General features: G+C 44.3%; 1 protein-coding gene across 7 annotated transcripts in view; it reads left to right on the forward strand.

The window, feature by feature from the left end:
- Positions 1-22,118, forward strand: part of MYO6 (myosin VI) — a 924,144-nt gene that overhangs the window by 495,324 nt on the left and 406,702 nt on the right. For all 7 annotated transcript variants that reach the window (XM_086926522.1, XM_086926523.1, XM_086926525.1 and 4 more), the window contains exon 12: positions 146-290. In XM_086926522.1, the coding sequence (XP_086782648.1) occupies positions 146-290 (145 nt within the window). The remainder of the gene's footprint in view (positions 1-145; positions 291-22,118) is intronic.

The raw sequence follows: 22,118 nt of genomic DNA on the forward strand, positions 1-22,118 counted from the left end.
GATCTCATTGTAAGATCTAAGTCTCTAATAAAAAACTTGAACTTTGACTGGGGTGTGTGGAGACCTGGTTTTACTTTGATAGCGCTCCTATATTCGACATTATTACGATTTATTATTTCAACGTGTTTCTTGATTTGATCGCCAGGTGGGTGTACCCTGAAGAACAAATCCAGCCAGTCACTGGAATGCTGCTCGGAGCTGCTGGGGCTCGACCAGGGCGATCTGCGTGTGAGTTTAACCACTCGAGTCATGCTTACAACAGCAGGGGGCACCAAAGGCACAGTTATCAAGTAAGTAAGCCCTTGCTGAGTCTACCGCTGCACTGAGAATGGAAAAAGAATGCTGTTTAATGTTCGCATCTCGCTGATCAAGGCACCCTTTGAGAGAAAAGGGCGCCCTCGATCTGACCTCCACCTCCGACTGACACATCTATTGAATAAAGGCGCTCTCTAAAAAGTTGATCATTCAAGGGAGCTTTCCGCGTTGTGCTGATTCGTATTTTTAACAGACAAGGTCAGTCAGTTTGACCCTTGTCCCCGCCCCTCTATGATTGCTATTTTGGCCACAATCATGAAATGTAACGGATTCGAAGGGATAACTTCCCGTCACTACTAAAATGAAGTAAATCACACAATGCGTTGAGGGCGGACTGGCCAGTTGCACGAGCGGGCTAACGTCTGCCCCGCCTGCTGCATTGAATGAAGCCGTTGAGGCTGATCCCCTGCAGGTGTTCACACGTCTCATTAGCATCAATGAAGGTGGACTTGCTCTGAGAGGTGCATGCGATGCATTTATACCTTCGTTGCGTCAGCACGTTCCCGGAGACAAGATGAGCCACGGGCTACCCGCTCACAGGCAGCGTGCAGGGCTGCGCGAGGGACATCCTGCCGGCGTGCACGTGTGAGCAGGCAGGGCGTGCTATGTATGCACCAGCGCCCTGTGTTGGTTCTAGGGTTGCTATCTGACCGCAATTTAACTGGCCAAGAAGGCAAATTGATGATTACAAGTGTAAGAACAAATCTAGAAGTAATTTAAAAATCACGTTTTTTTCCCTTTTTAAGACATTTAACTTACCGCAGCACCTACAAAATGAATACACTTCAAAAGAATACTAAAGCTTTCTACACTGTTCCGAAAATGATTGTGCAGCTAAAAGCGGCAAACTGCTGTTCAAGGGTCAGCTCCTGGCCTTTTCCAGAACCTCAAAACACAAACAAGTGGCAGCTGTTTTTCTCTGCGACAGGTGGCAACCCCGACTTGATCCCATGCATCATCATTGCCTTTCTGACAGCCCTTCTCCTCTCCTGGCCGTCGGTTTAATGCTTTTCAGAGAGCCTCAGTGGGTTATCAACAGAAACAGTTCTTTACGTGAGAACATTAACAATCATATCGCTTTTCAATCCCAAATCCATCTGAGATAAGCCTGCAGCCAGCCAGTGCGGCGCTGTGCTTGTCTCCTCTGGCTGTGTTTTGATGTGGTATTGGTGATGACACGTAGAGTGGCGGATGATGGTCAGCATAATGAACGGCGCTTACCATCAAAATCACTGCAGCGATCGCCGCACTTCAAATATTGCACGCTTGACTCAGAACCTTTCAATGTTTGTCCTTTTTTGAGCAACAGACTGTCAATGGCATGCAGTCCTCCACGACGTGTTTCGGTTGTACATATGAACAAAAACAGTGCTTATAAGGGGACTTGCATCTAGATGTGGGTGACTCAGCAAATGTACAGAACCACAATACGAGCCGTAATAATCAAAGAGTCCGTCCGTTTCGTTTGGACTATCTTTCCGCTCTTTCTATTAGGTAGAAAACAGAACGTTTGCATAAAATAACCTTCACCCACCAAGGTTTCCTTTGATGGCATGCTCCATCGTGGGTTCTTCCTGTCCCTCTGCAGAACGGGGCGTGCTGCACCCGACGAATACGTGGGAGCACTTTAATCATATACTATGAAGAATGGGGAGGTATAAGAGTGGAAGGGTCTTATCTAATGAAAAATAAAGTTACAAATTCCTGGCTAAGTAGGGAAAATTATGTATTCTTATCCCTAGCGGGTATGGTGAAAAAGTTGGAAATTGAAAGACATACAGTTCTGTGCATGTATTTCAAAGGTCTACATGTTTCGAGCCCTACATCAAGGCTTTTCGTCAGGACCACCTAATGATCCCTTGTGCCACTGGTATTGGAAAACGACTCTCATGCGAGTATCCTCAATGAGTAGAAATAAATACAATACACAATTGGTAATGTTTCTTTTAGATATGTATTATGCCAAATTTTGGCCTCATGAGCTCAGACTGTGGAAGGGACGCTTCTAGTCCAACTTACTTCAAAGCTACTCCCTTGCCTGAGGAGTTAGCCTGCCCGCGGCTCCAATGATGATATGTCCCATAAAATATGACAGTCCTCAAAATGAAAAAAAAGGTTTGTTGTTTTAGAACTTAGAATTATGAATCGCCCGTGTAACGATGATGCCATTAGTGAGAGCCAAGAGGCAAGGCAGCTGTCATGTGTAACCTATGGAGGGCTTAAGTTTTCATTTCGGATGAAGCAATATTAAAGTTTATTGCAACTTTTGCAAGAGAGGTTTTGATGCAGTACACATCAACTGAAGTATTTCAAGGTGCTCTCACATATGGTGTTGCTGGAAAAGGAGGCATCGTGAAATAAGGTAATTGTCTAGGATTATACATTTTGTCAAGCAGGGAAGCCAGCATTCACCTTAGGTTTCGTGGTTGTGCAATTTAGCCAGTAGATGACTATTTCTCACTCTCAAAGTTAATGCTTTGTCTTTAATTCTTTAAGGAGCTACATGAGTACTTTGTTTTTTAGAAATGTTCATATTGCATAGTAAATCAAGTTGAAACGAAAGCTTTCTAGAAAACGGTGAGTAGGGTGAGGGTAGGCAGCAGAAACCAGCTTAGGAATCATTCAGTTTCTTATGCAGAACCCCGAATATGTACATTAACATTCCTGAAACAAAGGTGCCCCTGAAAACATTCTGTTACATGTGTTGGGATTATGTATTTAAAGAGTGTTAGTCTCTGAAAATTGTGGAGTCTATGACAATTTTCATTGTTTTTTAAAATGGTAACCTCACTGTTTTAAAATGTGTTCATTATCATTGAATCTATTGGTTGATGAGGTATACAGAAAGACATATATATATATATATATATATATGGTTTAAAAATATTTTATAATATATTTTCATTTAAATCACAGTAAAATTATTTTGAAGCCAGTGTACATTCATGTAGGGAGATGCAACTACTGGTAGGATGAAGTGGGAAAAAGTTTTAATAAAAAAATATCCTTTATGGATTTTCATAGGATCAGTACACTTCACCGGTGTTCCAGTGTTTCAACCTATATTGATTTAGAAACACAAAGAATACCACGGGGCGTATTGTGTGTTTCTCTCTCGAACCCCTGTGCCACACTTTTCTATTCTTAACACTCTCCTGGTCTGGATGAAACACCATATGAACCACTAGGGACTGAGTAGGCCTGAAACATGTTGACCTGACTAGACCCGACTACTAATCTATATCACTATTCACTCATTTTGCAAGAACAAACTGACCCTTCAGTGAGCAACAAAAGGGTACATTGAAAACTGGGGTGTGTCATAATCTTTCATAGTTGACTAAAGTTTTCAGGGCACTGTGCAGCGTTTGTGTTGAAGACCCACTTTGCAGTTGTGAGACCTGGCAGCACACTGCTCGTAGGGTAGTGAAAGTTCAGGTAGGGTAAACTGAGCTGCAACAATGGTTCTCATCAGTTCTATGTTGAAACCTTCTCCCTCTCGCCTGGCAGCAATCCATGCTTCAAACAGTAACCCTCACAGTAGGCCCTTGAATTGCTGGTATGCTAGGTTATCAGCATACAGGGCAGTCTAACTCCTGTCTTGCACTTCTCAGCAACACAAGACTATCTGCAGTAATTCAAGTTTGGTCCTGTCTCATGATGGAATGACAGCCAGTGTTTCAGTCCCGAGTGCAGATCTGCTCTGGCTGGTCCTTAACCTTCTGCTCAAAGTATAGGTGAACTACTCGTATGGCAATCTTATATTCTCAGAAAGTGGCTGTTGGAGAAATAAGTAGGTACACAGGATGGATACCGCACTTCAGCTATTGACCCAGCTGTATCTTGCTTAGCCGTGAATTAATTCTCATTGAAGCCAACGTCACATATACCCAAAGACCAGGTCCACTGGGCAAGAAAGACAGCTGCTGCTTCTGATATTTGGACACTCATCTTTGAGGATGTAGCTTACTTTTTAATGAAGTTGTGAGCTGGTAAAGTATCAATTGATCTTGAAATATTTTAACATTTGATCCATGGTTGCACCCATGATTAATGATTTATTTTGATCTTGTGGGTATAACTCTTGGGGCCTGATCCCAAGTCAAATGGTAAATTCTTTTTTTTATTTCAGTAATTTTTTATTGAAAATAAAGAGCATATTTACATGGTACAGAGATCCCTACATAAAGACCCTTTTTTCTAGAGATATTAATTCGGAGATATGCGATAAACACCAATTCTATACAACTTTCTCCTGATAAATTATGGTCGGTCAAACCTGCAATAATGCACTAAGGGACATCATGCATTAAATTCAGGTGAATGCCTAATCCAGTGTGAAAAACCGCAATTCTTCATGTAAAACATAATTTCCTATGATTTAACTTGCAATGGAATGTATTTTTCACACCTGACAAATACAGCACTCTTTGCTGGTATTTACTAGGTGCAGTAAATACCTTCCCTTTCCTGGCCCACACTGAATCAGAGCCAAAGCCGCAACATACGTAGCAGGACTGATGTGCAACAGGAGTCAGCTGGAACTGTAGGTCAGGAGGGCTATGAGAGAGGATCCCATGGATGATTGGCGGTAGAGTTCCCATTTTCACAGCCACTGATGATTGTGTACAGTGCTTCATTATCTGACATCGCACCCTCGTTTCCAAGTGGTTTCTGCAGCATGAATCCCCTAAACAAATATAAAAGCATGGGCCAAAATGTGAAAAGTTATTTTTTGCTGCACCCCTAGACTACCATTGCCGATGGAGAAGGGGGTGGTAGAGTGAAAACAGGGAGAAGTCAAAAATTGTCCAGTCACAGGATGAAGCCTTGATTCTTGCAGCCCTCCAGGAACTACGCCAGTTTACTTGTAATATTGAAAAAAAAATTTCTTCTATCAAATCAGCCATGAGCTCACTGTGTCAGTGTCCCGCTGCAACTGAGCTTGACCTGTAAAGATGTGGTGGCAAAGGTTCTGATTCGAAGTGTTCAGTAATGGGTATTAAAGAGTTTGGGGAGAGGGGCATGGCATGCTGCACAGCTAGGAGAGCTGCAATAGACTGAGCTACTCAGCCAGCTTGGCCTATTTCAGACACCTTCTTTGGCAGGTTCCCTGACCGGGCCAAAGGAGCTGATGGAGGCCTGATGCAGCCCTGATATAGGCGATACTGCTGTGGACTCACTGGGGTCCCCCCACTACTTGTCCGGGCTGAGCCGTGGGACCTAGCCTCTGAAAGCAAACAGACCTCAAAGGCTCGGCCACGACTGGGGCAGCTAGTGAGCTTGAGACATCCTTAGTCACCGGCCTTACAGTTGGGCGGCTGCGGGGCGAGATGTAGCCCTGGAGTCAGCCCAGGGCCACACATGAGAGTTTTAGGGGCGTTGGTCACTTGGCTGGCCGACAGACGGCTGACAGCCTGGCATGTAATGATAGAAAGGGAGTGTAACAAGGGACCCACAGGAAGGAACATGATGAGGCCGTAGTGTTTAGCAAACACAAGTAGTCTATAAAACCACGTGGTCTAACTTTAAACCAAACATATTGCCACACGACAGCACTGCTTAGTTTAGCCTCATGACAGCAAATAAATACTAATAGTTGGTGGTAAATACCAAATTCTTAAAGCCCAGAAGCACTGTTTACAGTGCTCCCTACATATCATTTACCGATTCGGTAAATACCGAATTGGTAAATAATGATTCGGTAAATACCGAATTGGTAAATAATGATTCGGTAAATACCGAATCGGTAAATACCGATCCGTTATTTACCGAATCGGTAAAATAGCCACCTACATAGGAAAAGGCTTTTACCGGTTGGTAATGGCCGATTTCGGCCGTTACCGACCAGTAAAAGCAGACCTACATCTAGCCCTTAATCACCTATAATGACCGATATGAGATGTATGCTTCCCTCCAGCCTGTCTAATCCAGACCCAAAATATCCGGGTCTTGCTCATTATGTACTTGGTGCAACACAACTTAAATAATCTACTCAGACTGCCCTGTCTTTAGCAGACACACTTCTTTACTCCGATTAGTGCTTTATGTTCTTTGAAGATCATTTTGAGGGCGTGTGCTTCTCTCCCCCTATGAAGAACCTGCTGTATATTAATTTCAGGGCTATGTGTGCTGATCTTCCAGTGGCTTGAAGACCTGCTGCATATTTTCTTGTCTATATGTAGTCATACTCTGTACATTTTATTTGCATAGTTGTTTCTACTTGGATGTCATTCTTACTCTGTACTGATTTGTAATAATTAATAAAACATTTTTAAAAACAAAAGTGTCTGGGAAAATAACACAATAGTTCAAAAGTGATGCTGTTTCTTCTGTGACCCGCATGGAAGATCAGATTGAATTCAGATAAAAACATGAATGTGCTGAGCGAATACTCATAGTAGGGATGCTGTTCTGCGGGGGGAAACCCATTAATGTCAGCATGTGCCTGAACGTCTAAAAAGTATGCACTGAAGCATGCAGGATAATCTGCCTTTCCTACAAGGGCACTGAAGGTCCTGCCCTCAAATAACTACAAGACAAGTGTTAGAAATTGGGTACCTGGTTGACTGTGGTGTGAGTCCTAGTTAAGCAGTAGCCATAATCCCAGTCAGGGTAAGTCATAAACACACCCAAAATTAAACTGTGCTCACCTTTTGGTAGCTTAGCACAGAGCATTCAGTCTTAACTTGTGTGGCAATGTGTAAAGTATTTGTGCAACACTTCAAACAGTAAAACAGTGAAAACACTACCCAAAAAAGATTCCACGGTAGGCAAATAGAGTTTGATTTAATGAGCAAAACAAAACCAAAACCACAAAAATCAGTTGAACCGGCGTTGTGAATTTTTAAAGAATAAACTGTAATATAGTGCTTAGAAGCATAAAGCATCAACCAGGCACTAGACCGGGTCCCTGATCAGTCCAGCTGAAGTTTTACCTTCTCAAGAATTGTGTCAAGAGTTCTGTTTGTGGGCAAGACGTTCTCTGGGAGCAAGAACGCATCACTGATGGTGGTCCACGGGGCAAGAAGAGCCCGCAGGTCACGCAGACAGCAATATTCACTGTGTGAAGAGACTAGCTTGCGGCCGCTTGCACTGGATCTTTGTGCAAGCGACGAGGTTCTGGAGTTAATGGGCCCGTTCGCATTCGCGAAGAGCCCAAAAGCTTGACTTTAGGAGCAGAAAGACTGCTTTCACATGCCCAAGACCAGAGAGGCACCTCTTGGGTGACAGTAGCTCATTGAAAATGGGTCCAGAGCTGTGTGGAGCCATAGGCTTAGATCAGGAGGCCAGCAGATTAACCCTTTAAGTCACTCTTTGGTCCTGGGTTCAAGATGGGCTCCAGGTCCAGTTTTTCTTCCCCGGACAAGCGGGCATTAGGTAACAGGTCAGCATAGCAAGGCAGCAGCTCCTTCAGAGTAGGAGTCCAGCAGAGTGGCAGTCCTTTCAACAACACAGTAGTCCTTCTTTCTGGCAGAGTATCCATAAGTCTAGAAGTGTACTGAAGCGGTGGTGTCTGAGGTCCAGTACTTATACCAAGTTGGACCTTTGAAGTGCAGTGCACTTCAAAGACATAGCTTTGAAGTGCACAGAATCACTTCGCTTCTTGCCCTGTCTCCATGCTCCTCGTGGTAACAGTCCAGTCAGAACTGCCAAGCCAGGTCCTCCCTGGACCGGACACAAGCATCCTGGGACTGGTTTCGGGGTATTACCACTCACCAGCCAGGCTAGTTCGAATACAGTGGCATAGTGAGCAAGGGACCCACATCTGAGTATACCTATCCTACTTAAGGTGAAAAGTGCTACGCAGACAAATATGGGCAGAATGCTAAATAAATCAACATTCACCCCCAGTCGAGATCTGGGTTAAATACATCATTCTTTTGCTCACCAGCCCGAACTGCCAAGCCAGGTCCTCCCTGGACTGGAAGCAAGCATCCAGGGATCGGTTTCTGAGTCTTACCCCTCACCAGCCAGGCTAGCTTGAATCCAGTGCCATAGTGAGCAAGGGACCCATGTCTGGGCAAACCCATCCCACTTCGGGCAAAAAGAAAAAATAAATCATACATCCACCCCCAATTAAGTTAAATCCCTGGTCCCATGATGCTTGTTTCCGGTCCAGGGAGGACCTGGCCTGGCAGTTCCGGCTGGAATGTTTCCATGGGGAGCAGGGTCAAGACTGATTTGCATATGGCTGGGTCCAAACTGGAATGGCATGGGGAGCAAAAAGTGACGTATTTAGGCTCAGATCTCTACACTGTTGAATGTTTGACATTGTTTAACATTCTGACCATCAGTTGTTCTTTTTGCAACTTATTAAAAGTGAAATTTTCAGAATTGCAATTTAAAATCTGAATACACCATAAGTTGTGATTTTAAATTGTGATTCCAAAGACACCTAACTTGGTGGTCAAATCTCTTCCCAATTAGAAATTATACAAATGTAATAAGGTGATCACAAGGTTATCCTATGGGAGAAATAGGCCTTGCAGTAGTGAAAAGTGAATTTAGGAACTTTTTCCTACCAAGACATGTAAAACTTGAAAGTACATGTTTTACATTTTTTTTTTTTACTGTTAGACTGCACTCTGCACGTAGACTGGCCAGGGTCCACCTTAGGCGTGACTCAAATGTATTAAAAAGGAAGGCTTGGGCCTGGCAAGAGGTTCTACTTGATAGGTAAATATGGCACTTTAAAACTGCATACACAGGTTCTGCAATGGCAGGCCTGAGACATGTTTAACGTGCTACTTAGGTGGATGGCACAACTAGTGCTGCAGGCCCACGAGTAGCCTTTAAGGGCCCAGGACTCAAATAGTGCATATTACTAGGGACATAAAAGTAAATTAAATATGCCAATTGTGGATAAGTCAATTTCACCGTTTTTTAAGCAGAGAACACATTCACTTTAGCACTGGTTAGCAGTGGTAAAGTTCCCAGAGTCCAAAAGTCAACCAAACACTGCAACCATTCGCCCTCATTCTAGTCATATCATGATCCAGAAAGTGCCCTATCTCTGGAACAAAACACATATTTTCCTAAATTGGTACTATTGTGACTGTAGGAGAAATTGCATAAATGTTTACGCTAATGAACTGTAATAATGTGTACCAGCTCCTGCAGATTCCTTAAGTGAACTCTTTCCCCAATGCCAGAGTGGATCTGGATAATTTTCAGAACTATAGTGGAGACTGTATATTATAACAAATAGTTATCAGAAGAAATCTTTTAAAGAATAGGGCCAAATGATCAATTTTTCAGTACAGTCTTTTAGTAGACTTGCACTCTTTATTCCAATACTTTCAAGCCCAGTCCTCAGGAACAAACCTTGAAAAGCTAGTGGCAATACGCCACATTTCCCCAAAAACTTGCGAAATGCCAATAGGCATTGTGAGCAGTTTAAATAAAACAGGTATGCAATTTGACATGGCCCTTTCCCAATCAAATTTAACCATGTATAAAGCATCCTTTTTCACTTCTGCTTTATGCATCCATTCATTTTTCCGTCCTGCCTTTTCAGAGTAGATGGCCATATTTGTTGGCTGACAGTCTACTTGAATGAGGTAGAGTGGGTAAATAAAGTGAAACGTTACATTATAATCTCAGATCCTAGGAAGCAGAACTATTCCACACGTTAGAAATATCCCAGACTTGTACGTTAGAGGTACCGCTCAGTTTGTAGAGCTCTTACCAGTTCAGACAGCATGTACATCTGCAGGTCTGGGGCTGCGATAACTGCAGTGATGGTATATAATATCCTTAAAGTAGTTGATTAAATGCTGCCTTCCGAGTTCTGTGCATATGAATTTTGCACTATATATTTTTGAGGATCCATCTTGGACTTACTTGCCACTCTTTTATTATAAGTGAAGTGCCCAAAATTCTAAGATCTACATGACCTACCTCAGTCGAGTTACCAACAATAGTGAATAGAGGCGTTTAAACATATAGCTTACTCATAGCAGTGCTAAAAGCAGAACGTTTAAAATCCACGCTGATTCTGGTTAATTGGTTAATATATATATTGAAGGCATTGTTGTAGGAAGCCCTCTTCCAGAGCTCCCATATTACTAGTAGGAATGATTGGCAGTGTAACTAGCTGTTATCTCCGAACATGCTGTATTGGTTACCGGTTTGTTTTTTATTTATAACTAGCAGACCGTCCCGACCTTGTCCGGGAGCAACAGGCTTCCCCGACCCCCGCCCGCCCCGACATTGTCCAGCAGCCTGGGCCCCTGCCTGTCCCATCCCCCGCCTGCCCCAACCCCCGCCTGCCCCGACCTGGGTCCCCTTACCTAAGCCGCCGCTCCTCCCGCCTGTCCGCTGCTCGCACCGCCGCTGGCCTGTCCGCTGCTCCTCACGTCACCGCTCCTCCCCCGCTCCATGTCCGCCGCTCCTCGTCGTGCTCCTGGACGCCGCTCCTCGCCGCGTTCCTGACGTGAGCACGCACGTCGCGGCCGGCGCTACTTCGGAGGGACTACTTTTTTTTTTACTGTAAATTTTTTAAATAACGCTTTTTTAATTTATTTATATAGCCTATAACCATCTACACACCCTGACGATTCACACAGTGTATCGGGTGTGTGGATTGGCGCTGTGGTTCCCGAGTTTACCCGCCTTAAAGGCTGCAAGTTCTTCCTTTATTATAGTAGTATAGATATTTCCTGCGAACAGTAAGTAACTAATTATGAACAGATCGTGGGTTAGGCAGCCACCATAATTGATTATTGTCAATGGAAGGTGTTACCTTCATAATTCGTAATTTTTTATTTGTGTTCACTAGTATCTTTGGAAAGCAAGTCAACTGTGGCTTATCCTGGATGCAAACATTAGACATTTATTTGTAATTACTGAGTAGGGAAGTGGGCCTTCAAAACAAGATGGGGATACATGTGGTAAGTGCTGCCAGTATGCAGACATAAGAGCAATAGAAGACCAAGAGCTGGCTGAAAATACAATGGAAGCAGACCTGTTACTGTAGAGGCAACCGTCTGGTGCCGGTGATGGCACGTGCCAAAACTAGAGCAGTCTGGTGACAAGGTGTCTGTGCTAATATTGGGAGTGGACATCTGTTGATGAGAGGACCAGGGTAACTCAGTGTAGTTTAAGCAGAAGCCTGCCCATGAGAAATGAATTCTCGTGGTAGTTCAAAGAAGGGTGTCCGTGTTTACCTAGGAAGAGAAAAGTGTAAATCATTCAGTTCCTTGAAAATCAATTAACCTGCGTCTTTACACAGGAGGTATTCCGCATATTCCAATCAGTGTTTCCTTATAATAAATATGCCATGCTTCTATTCCCTATCAGATCTTGGTGCCCCCACCAGCTCCCTTCATGTGTCAAGGGTCAGAGTTTCTTGCAGTTGCTGAATCATCAGGTTGACACTGTCTTGCTTGCCCTTTAATCTAGAAGCTGAACAAAAGATTCTGGTTACCAGCACATTTTCTACCAATGACATTGTATCACTGCACCCTAGATAAAATACTGGAAGATAGACAACCGCTTTGACTTTGAAGGGCTTTTGAGGCGTTGCTTTTTTCTGAGCTTAAGTGAGCAGTGGTTGACGTTCCTCACCCTCCTGTGATAGTGTATTCTTTCTGTCCTGTGGTGTATCCTTTGAATAATGCAGATGTTAAATTCCACCCACAGTCTCAGAAATGGGTAACCTGGTATAGCGTGGCTTGCATGGAAAGTTTGTATTTTGTGGAAGTGCCTGCTTAGGGATTCTTTGTTTGATCGCCAGCGAGACTGCAGCCTCAAGCATTGTATTTCATTGTCATTTGTTTGTGCACAGTCTATAATTTTTATGGCCTCGTATCACTGTCAGTTGTTTGCAGTGCTATCCATGCCTTTCCAGCATTCTGGTACCTGTTTATTGCTTTGTGTTGTGTCTTTACTGGTGTGAGATTGATCATGGATTGATATGAAGGACAATTTATGGTTCTGTTCGACATTTCATGCCATTGACATTTTGGCACCAAAGTTGACCTGGTTCTACCTCCACTAATGATGCTGCTAGCAGTGTTGACATGCAGCTGTTCCTAATCCATCATCTGTATTTGTGCATCAGGGCATCCTACAACAGATGGATAGAATTATGAAGAAGTGAAATTAGAAGAAGACTTTATTTTCAATTTTGTGATCAAGCCTACCAGAAAGTGGCAAACCTTTTGCTTGCGTCAGACATATTGTGGGCCTACTCAGAATATGCAGGGGGTTGGAGCCTGTGTATTACTGATCATTGGTTGATTTTCCAGCCACTCTCATTTTACTGCTTTTTTTTTTAAGGCTTTGTTAATCTTGTGTTTGTCTCTCAAATGGAGCATTTGCTCTGTACCTGTCTCTTTTATCAGCTGACTTCCTTGCTTCCGCTACTCTACATTAGGGAACTATGTGTTTTTCTTTTAAGAACTTCATGAGAGAGTATATGTTTTCCAGCTGTCACCCTTGTGTGCCTTTCTTCCCCCATTCTCTGCCTTTGTGTTTCTTTTCCTCCACTGTCACTCGTGTTGCCTTGTCTTGCCCAAGATCTTTTGCCTCCTTACTCCTCTTTGCTCTCTTTCACCTATGTTCCCTCCTTCATATTGCTACTCCCCAGTGCACCATGTGGTTTCTACCCCTGGCTGCCATGTTGCTTCACCCCCTCTCCAACACATTCCCAGAATCGATGTATTCATTATTATTAATATTTTTTTAAAAGAGCTTAAACACTACTTTTTTATATTTATTAATCCATCTTGGAAGGGTAAAGTGTCCTTTAGTAGGGGCGCACATGTGAGTTGAATGCACGCATCCTTACAAACTAATGCGGCTGCTGTGTCATTGCATTTAACAACATTTCTTTGGGCCATGCTGTACAGTAAGACTGAATCACATTAGCAAAGCCAATAGGTCTTATGGACGAGACCTATTGTCTTTGCCAATGCTTGTTGTTCTTGCTCTGCATGTTACAGGAGCGATAGACTCGGCATTTTGCTCAATTATAGAAACGTTTGTTTTTGTCTCAATATTTTCAGAATTGTTGCATCTTATGTTTTAACCCTATGTGTCTTGCTTTTTGTACAACTGCTTGCAACTCTCCTATTTAGAGGATTACCATTCTGATCTGCAGTTATCCGCATGCTGCAAGGAAACCTTTTCCCTATCTTAAGCTAAGGTTTGTTTCGCTTCTGCTTGTTGGAAGATAACTCGAAAAGCACTTAATGAAAAAGTGTGTCTTTAGGCTTATTGCTGCACATAGTAATGTATATGCGGTTAACCTCAATGGGTGCAGCATTCTCTTGACTGATTAATCTTTTATGATCATAAAGTGTTCCCACATTGCAATTGTCTGTGAAGTTATCCTTTCAGTGTTCTTTCAGCTTACTTCATCCCCTTTTGAAATAACATATCTCTGAAGTAAAGACAAATAATTATTCGATGGGGAATAGTGACCATTTATATGCAAGTAGAAAAAGTATCTGTGTACTTGGAGACAACACACATGGAGTAGCTTATAAACAAAAGTATTTTAGCATTGCTTGTTTAAAATTCATAATTAAATCTAGGATTTTAATGCCCTGCGTCCGAAGTACATGTACTGGACATGGAAGTGCTTTAAAACGTAAAATATCATAAAACAGCATGACAAGTGAACATGCATTAGAAAGGGCTTTAAGGCCCTCGTGCACGGTATAGAAAAACGAAATAAAAAAAATAAATGTTATGTCGCAGCCATCTAGCGGTGGTACATTATATACATTCAAAACTGTATGTAACATTGGGAGGTAATACTGTATACTCATGAGCACACTTTCTTTAGGAATAATCTGTTAGAATTCAAGGTACAAGGTGGTCTGACGTCACATCGATGTGCAGGTCCACCTAAACTTCCCACTTACATGTGTGTTTTTTTTAATGGAAATAAACACCACACTAGTCAGCTGAGTATAATACTGCTTACGACTGTGCCTCCCATTGCAAACATATGACATCTATACTGTGAAAAGACTACCTCTTCTTGGGTATGGAAAAGGGGACAGATGCAGCTGTCTTGCCAGCCTCATTTAATTAAGAACAAAAATAAAAATGCAAACACATAGACGTGCTTGGATCAGCCCTGTTCATTCATTGGCCTATTTAACTGTTATTCTCATTCTGCATCCACCCAGTAGAGCATACATCAAAGAAAGAAAACAAGGGGCACCCAGAATTCCTGGTAATCTGCGTAGAAATGTATTAAATGTTTACAGTGGTTCTCTCATATTTATTTAAGAAAATGATTAAGTCACTTTAGGAGGAGTTTAATCACACCTCAAACCCCCCAAAAATGATACACATGTATGTGTAATAGATTTTAAAACAAGATAAACTTGTATCGGTATTCTTAAATAAAGTTAGATCAAACAAGTTGGTGCTCCCTGGGAAGGTGCGGTGCAAGTGATCAGTAGAATAGGTGTACTAGTGCACAGCATAGGAGAGGGAAAAAGAAACAAACTATTGGCAGCATAAACAGTTCTTTTTTAAGCGTTGACAACAATCTTAGTTCAGACTTTTAATTTGCACACACAATAATCAGCCGATGGGTAAAGTATGTTGATGTTTTGTCCCCAACTATTAATTCATTGGAAGGTCTTCATCAGGACAAGATAATGGTAGCATCCTGTGTGTGTATACATTAGGATCAGAAAATACTCTTGAACAAATCGAGAGACTTATTTAGTGTGTCAAAATTAATTCAGACAAGAAGTAGTTCATTTCAGTACAACCTTCTACTCCAAAGATTCCACCAAAACCCTCCATTTAATATGACTCTTTTGCACTAACTGATGGCATTTTGCTCTATCACGTGGACTTCAGGGTAGAGTTACTGGATCAGTGGTTTACTTTGCCCGTGTTTTTCCTTCCATTCTTCATCTTTTATGTTTTCAGTCATCTTTGTTTAAATTATGTTTTCAGGTTACAGTAATCCAAAGCCAACTGTGCATTTTCTCTGCATCAGTAAGACTCATATTTTTCTGTAATGTGCAATAAAAATGAACAAAGGTTTATTTACTTGTTTAAAGCACCTTTGTCTACTGGGAAGCACCTGTACTGTTTGCTCAATTAAAATTTTATGAGATAGTTAATTTTCCAAACATTGAATGTTTTATTGCAGGAATATCACTGCCACATTTAGCGCAACATGATAAAATGTGTTTATATTTTTCTAGCATATGCTTGCAGTAAAAAAAAATAATAACCATCATCAGGTTGACAAGACAAGACCAATTGACTTTGTCAGTGTTTCTTTTCTTTAAGGCTTATTAAGTATTCATACCCTGGAGTACCTATAGAAGTCATGCTCTATCTGTGCAAACCCTTTAGCCTCACGTGGACTTGCCAGTTTTTTTTGGTGGAGTTGGACGACTGTCATATGAGGTGTCTGTCTTGGAAGAGTTGGGATGGCTCTTGGCATGCTGCTCTCCGGGTGAGAATCTCACTTGGGAGAGCACAACACACGTGTGCCTTTATTATGAGTAGTATGATAAATGGAACGGATTTACCCTCCCTTGGAGTTACTGATATGATGAGGTACCATTAACTCCGTGGGTGGGGCAAATATGTCCCTTACGAGTTGGATACAAGGGTTGCACTAAGAAATTAGAAAGTACATGGGTAGGTGGTAAGTCAGTCTGGGTCCAGTTTCACATGTAATTCCTCATTTTGGGCCAGGCTGTCGCCTGTAGATCTCAGCTGCTTTAAGCTGCGGAAATCTCTTGGTGTAAGTTACAAGATCTGTGGTTTCTCTGCAGCTATCCCAATTCTGATGAGGCTGGTAACTGCTTTTACCACTGGTCACTAGTGCTATGAACTTGGGTGGCCATCTGACCTACAAACAGTACTGCTTTGCCCCATGAACAAGATACTTAAATTAATTCACGCCTGGCTTGTAGACTCCTTACCCCTTCATGTTCATACTAGTCTATGTATAGGTTTAACAAATTACAGAAGACCCTAGACAGGTAGTTTCAAATATTCCAGTAGACTTCATTTCCAGACCAACAGGCAGGTCAGGGTAAATCAAGTGCAGGCCAATGGAACATTATGGTGCTGGGGGCTCCTGTGCTCTAGAAGGTGATTTGGGAATTGGTACTGGCAAAAGCAGTCCTGGAGATGGAAGTAGGGAGGCATGCCTGAAGATTTCTATTACGATTCAGAAAAGGGGGTGGTGATGAACAGAGTGTCTGAAATAAGCAGACCACTCTTACCCAGTCCAAAGATCAGGGCTTGATCCATCACCGTTATTTATCTCCCTGCACCATCCCAGCTCAGGACCTGGCTATATGCAAATCAGTCTGTCCCTGGCCCAGTGCATCATGGGAACAGGGCAGACTAAACTACCAAGCCAATTCTTCACCAGAAAGGAGACAAGCTACCGGGGACCGGTTTCTGGCATTTCAGCCGTCTTCGGCCCGGCTTGCTTGAATCGGAAGGCGATTCTTTTGTTGATGGGGAGCCAATGCAGGTCTCTCAGATGTCCGGAGATGTGGCTGTGTCGTGGGATGTCGAGGATGAGTCTGGCTGAGGTGTTCTGGATCCGCTGGAGTCTCTTCTGGAGCTTGGCGGTGGTTCTGGCGTAGAGGGCGTTGCTGTAGTCCAGTTGGCTGGTGACGAGGGCCTGGGTGACCGTCTTCCTGGCCTCGGTGGGGATCCACAGGAAGATCTTCCGTAGCATGCGCAGGATGTTGAAGCACGATGAGGAGACGGCGTTGACTTGTCTGGTCATGGAGAGGGAGGAGTCCAGGATGAAGCCCAGGTTGCGTGCGTGGTCTGTCGTTTTGGGTGCGGTGCCCAGGGCGGGGGGCCACCAGGAGTCGTCCCAGTCGGAGGGCGAGGAGCCCAGGATGAGGACTTCCGTCTCGTCTGAGTTCAGTTTCAGGCGGTTGGTCGTCATCCACTCGGCTACGTCTTTCATCCCTTCGTGAAGGTCGGCTCTGGCGGCGGCGGGGTCGTTGGTCAGGGAGAGGATCAGCTGGGTGTCGTCCGCGTAGGAGATGATGTTGAGGTTGTGTTGGCGTGCGATGGCCGCGAGGGGGCTCATGTAGACGTTGAAGAGGGTGGGGCTCAGCGAGGATCCTTGAGGGACGCCGCAGATGATTTCGGTGGCCTCTGACTTGTACGGTGGTAGACGGACTCTCTGTGTTCTTCCGTCGAGGAAGGAGATGATCCATTCCAGTGCTTCTCCTGGATTCCGACGTTGCTGAGGCGCTGCACTAGGGTGCGGTGGCAGACCGTGTCGAATGCCGCGGAGAGGTCTAGGAGGATGAGGGCCGCTGTTTCTCCGTTGTCCATCAGGGCTCGGATGTCATCGGTGGCAGCGATGAGGGCAGTCTCGGTGCTGTGGTTGGCTCGGAAGCCAGACTGTGAGCGGTCGAGGGATCCATTCGTCTCGAGGAAGGCGGCCAGCTGTTTGTTGACGGTCTTCTCGATGACTTTGGCTGGAAACGGGAGGAGCAAGATGGGGCGGTAATTCTTGAGTTCGGTGGGGTCCGCTGTTGGTTTCTTGAGTAGAGCGCTGAGTTCGGCGTGCTTCCAGCTCTCCGGGAAGGTGGCGGTGTCGAAGGAGGTGTTGATGATGTCCCGCAGGTGGGGTGCGGTGACAGCGTCGGCCTTGTTGAAGACGTGGTCAGGGCAGGGGTCGGTTGGAGATCCGGAGTGGATGGAGTTCATCATCCGGACGGTGTCTTCGGTGCTGATCGGAGTCCAGGCGCGGAGGGTGGTGGTGGGGGGCGGTGGTTCGGTCGTGGCGTTCGTCGGTTGAGTGCTGAAGCTGTTGTGTATGTCCGCGATCTTGTTGTGGAAGTAGGAGGCGAGGGAGTTGCAGAGGTCTTGCGATGGGGTTATGTCGTTCTTTCCGGCGTTGGGGTTGGAGAGCTCTTTCACGATGTTGAAGAGTTCCTTGCAGTTGTGTGCGTTGTTGTCCAGCCGGTCCTTGAATGCAGTTTTCTTGGTGGCGCGGATCAGTTGGTGGTGCTTCCGGGTGGCAAGCTTGAGGGTGGTCATGTTGTCCGGTGTTGGTTCCCTTCTCCAGGCTTTCTCGAGGGCTCGGCAGTTCTTCTTGGAGCTCTTGAGTTCGTCGGTGAACCATGGAGCCTTCTTGCTGCCGGGTCTGCTGGGCGGGGTCCTCAGTGGGGCGAGTTCGTCCGCGCAGTTGCTGATCCACTTCGTGAGGTTGTCGGCGGCCTGGCTGGGGTTCGCTGAGCTGGCGGGAGGGTGCTGGCTCAGGGAAGCGGCGAGCTGGTCGGCTGTGATCTTGTTCCAGCTTCTTCGAGCAACCTGTTGCTGGTGGTGGTGGATCGTCGTTCTTTTGAAGGTGAAGTGGACGCAGCTGTGGTCCGTCCAGTGGAGTCCGGTAGCGTGGCTGAAGGCGATGTCTTTGCTGGATGAGAAGACGGCGTCGAGTGTGTGTCCGGCGAGGTGGGTGGGGGTGGACACCAGCTGCTTGAGACCGAGGTTGGCGAGGTTGTCGAGCAGGGTGATGGTGTTGCGGTCGTTGTTGTTCTCCAGGTGGAAGTTGATGTCCCCCAGGAGGATGTAGTCAGCGGAGGGGAGGGCATGCGGGCTGATGAAGTCGGCGATGTCCTCGCTGAATTGTGTGCGTGGTCCCGGGGGTCGGTAGATCAGGGTGCCTCTGAGGGTGGTTTTGGGGTCGGTGTGGATCTGGAAGTGCAGGTGTTCGGCGGTTGTCAGGGTGTCGTCGGTGTTGGTCTTGATGCGGATGGTGTCCCTGTAGATGATGGCGATGCCTCCTCCAGTCTGGTTGTCGCGGTCTCTTCGGGTGATCTTGTAGCCCTCTGGGATGGCGATGGCGATGTCGGGCGCTGAGGAGTCATTCATCCAGGTTTCCGTGAGGAAGGCGACGTCAGGAGCTGTGGTGTCGAGGAGGTTCCAGAGTTCGATGGCGTGTCTGTTGAGGAGGATGCACTTCAGGTGGTTGCTGCTGGTGTTCGGCTTGGCGGGTGTTGGTGCGGGACAGGTCCGGATGCAGGTGAACTTGCAGGCGTGGCAGCTGAAGGGTCCGTGGGTTCGTCTCGGGGTTGTATCAGTGCAGATCACATGATAAGTCGAAATTCTTCTTTGCACTTGTATAGATGCAAACCAGTTGATTCATTTGGAATTACTATATTGAACATCAAAGGATCAAAGAGTCCCTTTACCTGTTTTCACTCTTCTAACCTCTGAAGAACTATACAGAAACTCAAAACTCATCAATATGTTTATTAAGGGTATGAGCAGAAAGGCAGAAGATGCCTTTTGTGTACTTTCCCATTAACAAGCTATGATATTTTATGTCTGGCAAGTGTCTCTATTAAGCCTTTAGCATTGATACATGTCTTGCAAGAAGGAGCACAACGTAATGTGGCATCCCAGTGAAGCGGAAAGCGGAGAGCACAGATTACACATTTTCTAAGCTTGAATCAGCTATCATTTCAGCCTTCGAGTGGCAAGTTTTAAACCCTGTGCTCTTACAGAATTACTTTTGTAGATCTCCGCAGGCAATGTCCTGCCAGGCGGGAAATAAAGAGTCCTGGACCTAGCAATGTCCTTCCTCAGAGGAGACACTTATATCTACTTTCCACCTGACAGTACACACATATAACAATCCGGTGACTAAGTAAAACGACTGCATAGCGAAAGCAGGGTGCAGCACCTTTTTTGGTCCGAAAGCAGGAATATTGGCAATATCCAATTATGATGTTGGGCAAAATAATGGAGTCTGTTTATGTTTTCCTCCCTGCAAAAATAACATAAAGCTTTTAAAATATAGAAACCCTTAATCAAAGCTCAAAGACTTCTGTCGACCGGTGGACTATAGCATCAGGAGACTGGCATGAGAAGTGACCTTGAAACATTGTCCCGGGTGCACGTGGACCCTCAAATGAATAGGATTGGTGCCCTGGGCTGTTAACTACTAGCCTAGAAGTAGGTCGTTCATTAGAAAAGCTGAATGCCGAAAAGGACATGCCTGTCAGCTGCCCCTGAGGGCTCTGAAAGGAAGCCGGCTTTTTCATCAGCATGCTCCAGCATTGTTCGGATCCCCATGCCAGATGTGGCGGTGGCAGAATACCTTTTTAAGGGATCCACGTGCCTTATTCATAAGCCTAATAATGTTGCAATTATCTTTCCCAGAGCCACAGGAGTTTCTTTCTGAATGTGCAGTACCCCCAGCCTATGCCCTACTGATATTTAAAAAAGAAGGAAAGTGCCTTCATTCTGGAGCAGTCTATTTCAGGAAAGTGTGTGAGACTTTCCCGTTTCACCTGAAGGTGCAATTTGTATGGGGTACTAACAGAGAATATTCCCTTCTTCTCTCATGGAAAATTAATTGTGCAGTTTTGCGAAATCTGACTCGAGCCTCTTGCTTTCAGGTTCTCCATTAGACAGAAACTAAGGCACCAGAGTAGACTAATCTGCCTTCCGTCTATGTGCGGGATGAGACAGTCACGTTTGCCAAAGCCCTCTACTTAAGTTTGCATCGTTCATATTAGCACATTTTGAAATAAAATTCATAAGTTGATGAAAGAAAACACTTGATAAATGGTGTCTCTGTAACTGAACTACTAATTTGTTGTCGAAAGAACTCATGCAGTGTAGTTCAACTCGAAAATGTTATTATAATGAAAGTCCCTTCATGCACATTGCAGGAACAGTCCCAGCCTCTCCCACATGCAATGAATAATTTTAAAAGAGCTGAATTCAAATACGTTCATTCTAATTAAATGTATTCCATTGAAATAACTTCCACGTCTTTCCAGAATTTATACACAGAATTATAAAAAAATGTCAAACGTATATATATTGGCATTTTACTTATACTGCGAAACAGTTCAGTCAGATGGCACAACCAGATATGCGTGCATAGCAGTTTGAAGAGTCCAGAGTAGATACATACTACTAGACACATATCCCAGCCTGATCCCAGAAGTGAAAAGGATCCACAAGTACAGATTCCAAAATTATACAGGTGAAGAACAAGCTTATCCTAAAGGGGAAAATATACCTTCAACCCGTCTTTCTTTTGCGACAGGTCTAATCTGGATGGGCCATATGTATCAAAATCCTCTTTTGCGACTCCCAAATTACGATTTTTTGCGTATCGATATTTGAGTATTGCAAAATGCTATGTATGTAGGATTTGCAATACATTTTGCGAATCCTACATATTCCTTAATTGCGAATTTCAAATTGTGATTCGCAATTAAGGAATAACTCCTCATACATTCCTATGGGCCAAGAGGCCCTTAGGAATAAATTGGAAGGCATTCTCAATTTGCGATTAGCAATTAGAGTATCGCAAATTGAGAATGCAATTTCAAGGGTGCAAGGGTGTCAAAAGGACACCCTGTTGCACCCCTGAAATAAGTATGGGTGCACATGTGGCACACATACATGCCTTAAGGGCATGTATGTGCTTCACATTGAACTTTGAAAAATGCAAGATAGTGAATTTTTCAAAGAAATCGCAAATTACCACCAAACTGAAGTTGGTGGTAATTTGCGATTCCTTAAGGCCAAATTGCACTTGTTTGGTGCTTCTTACATTGCATTTAAGGAATCGTAAAATTTGCTATTCCTTAAATGCAATCTCAAAATAAGGAATCGCAAATTTTGCGATTCCTTATTTTGCATACAGATTTGCCTTCATGCATACCATTTAGCAAAATTGCGATTGCAAACGCCGACATTCGCAGAATTTCGGCATTTGCGATCGTAATTTTGCTTGATACATATGGCCCACCGTCTCCCAGCATGGAATGTACACCCCACTGAAATAACCCCAGATG

This window comes from Lissotriton vulgaris, chromosome 6 (genome assembly GCF_964263255.1).
Source record: "Lissotriton vulgaris chromosome 6, aLisVul1.2, whole genome shotgun sequence".
Classification (NCBI taxonomy): domain Eukaryota; kingdom Metazoa; phylum Chordata; class Amphibia; order Caudata; family Salamandridae; genus Lissotriton; species Lissotriton vulgaris.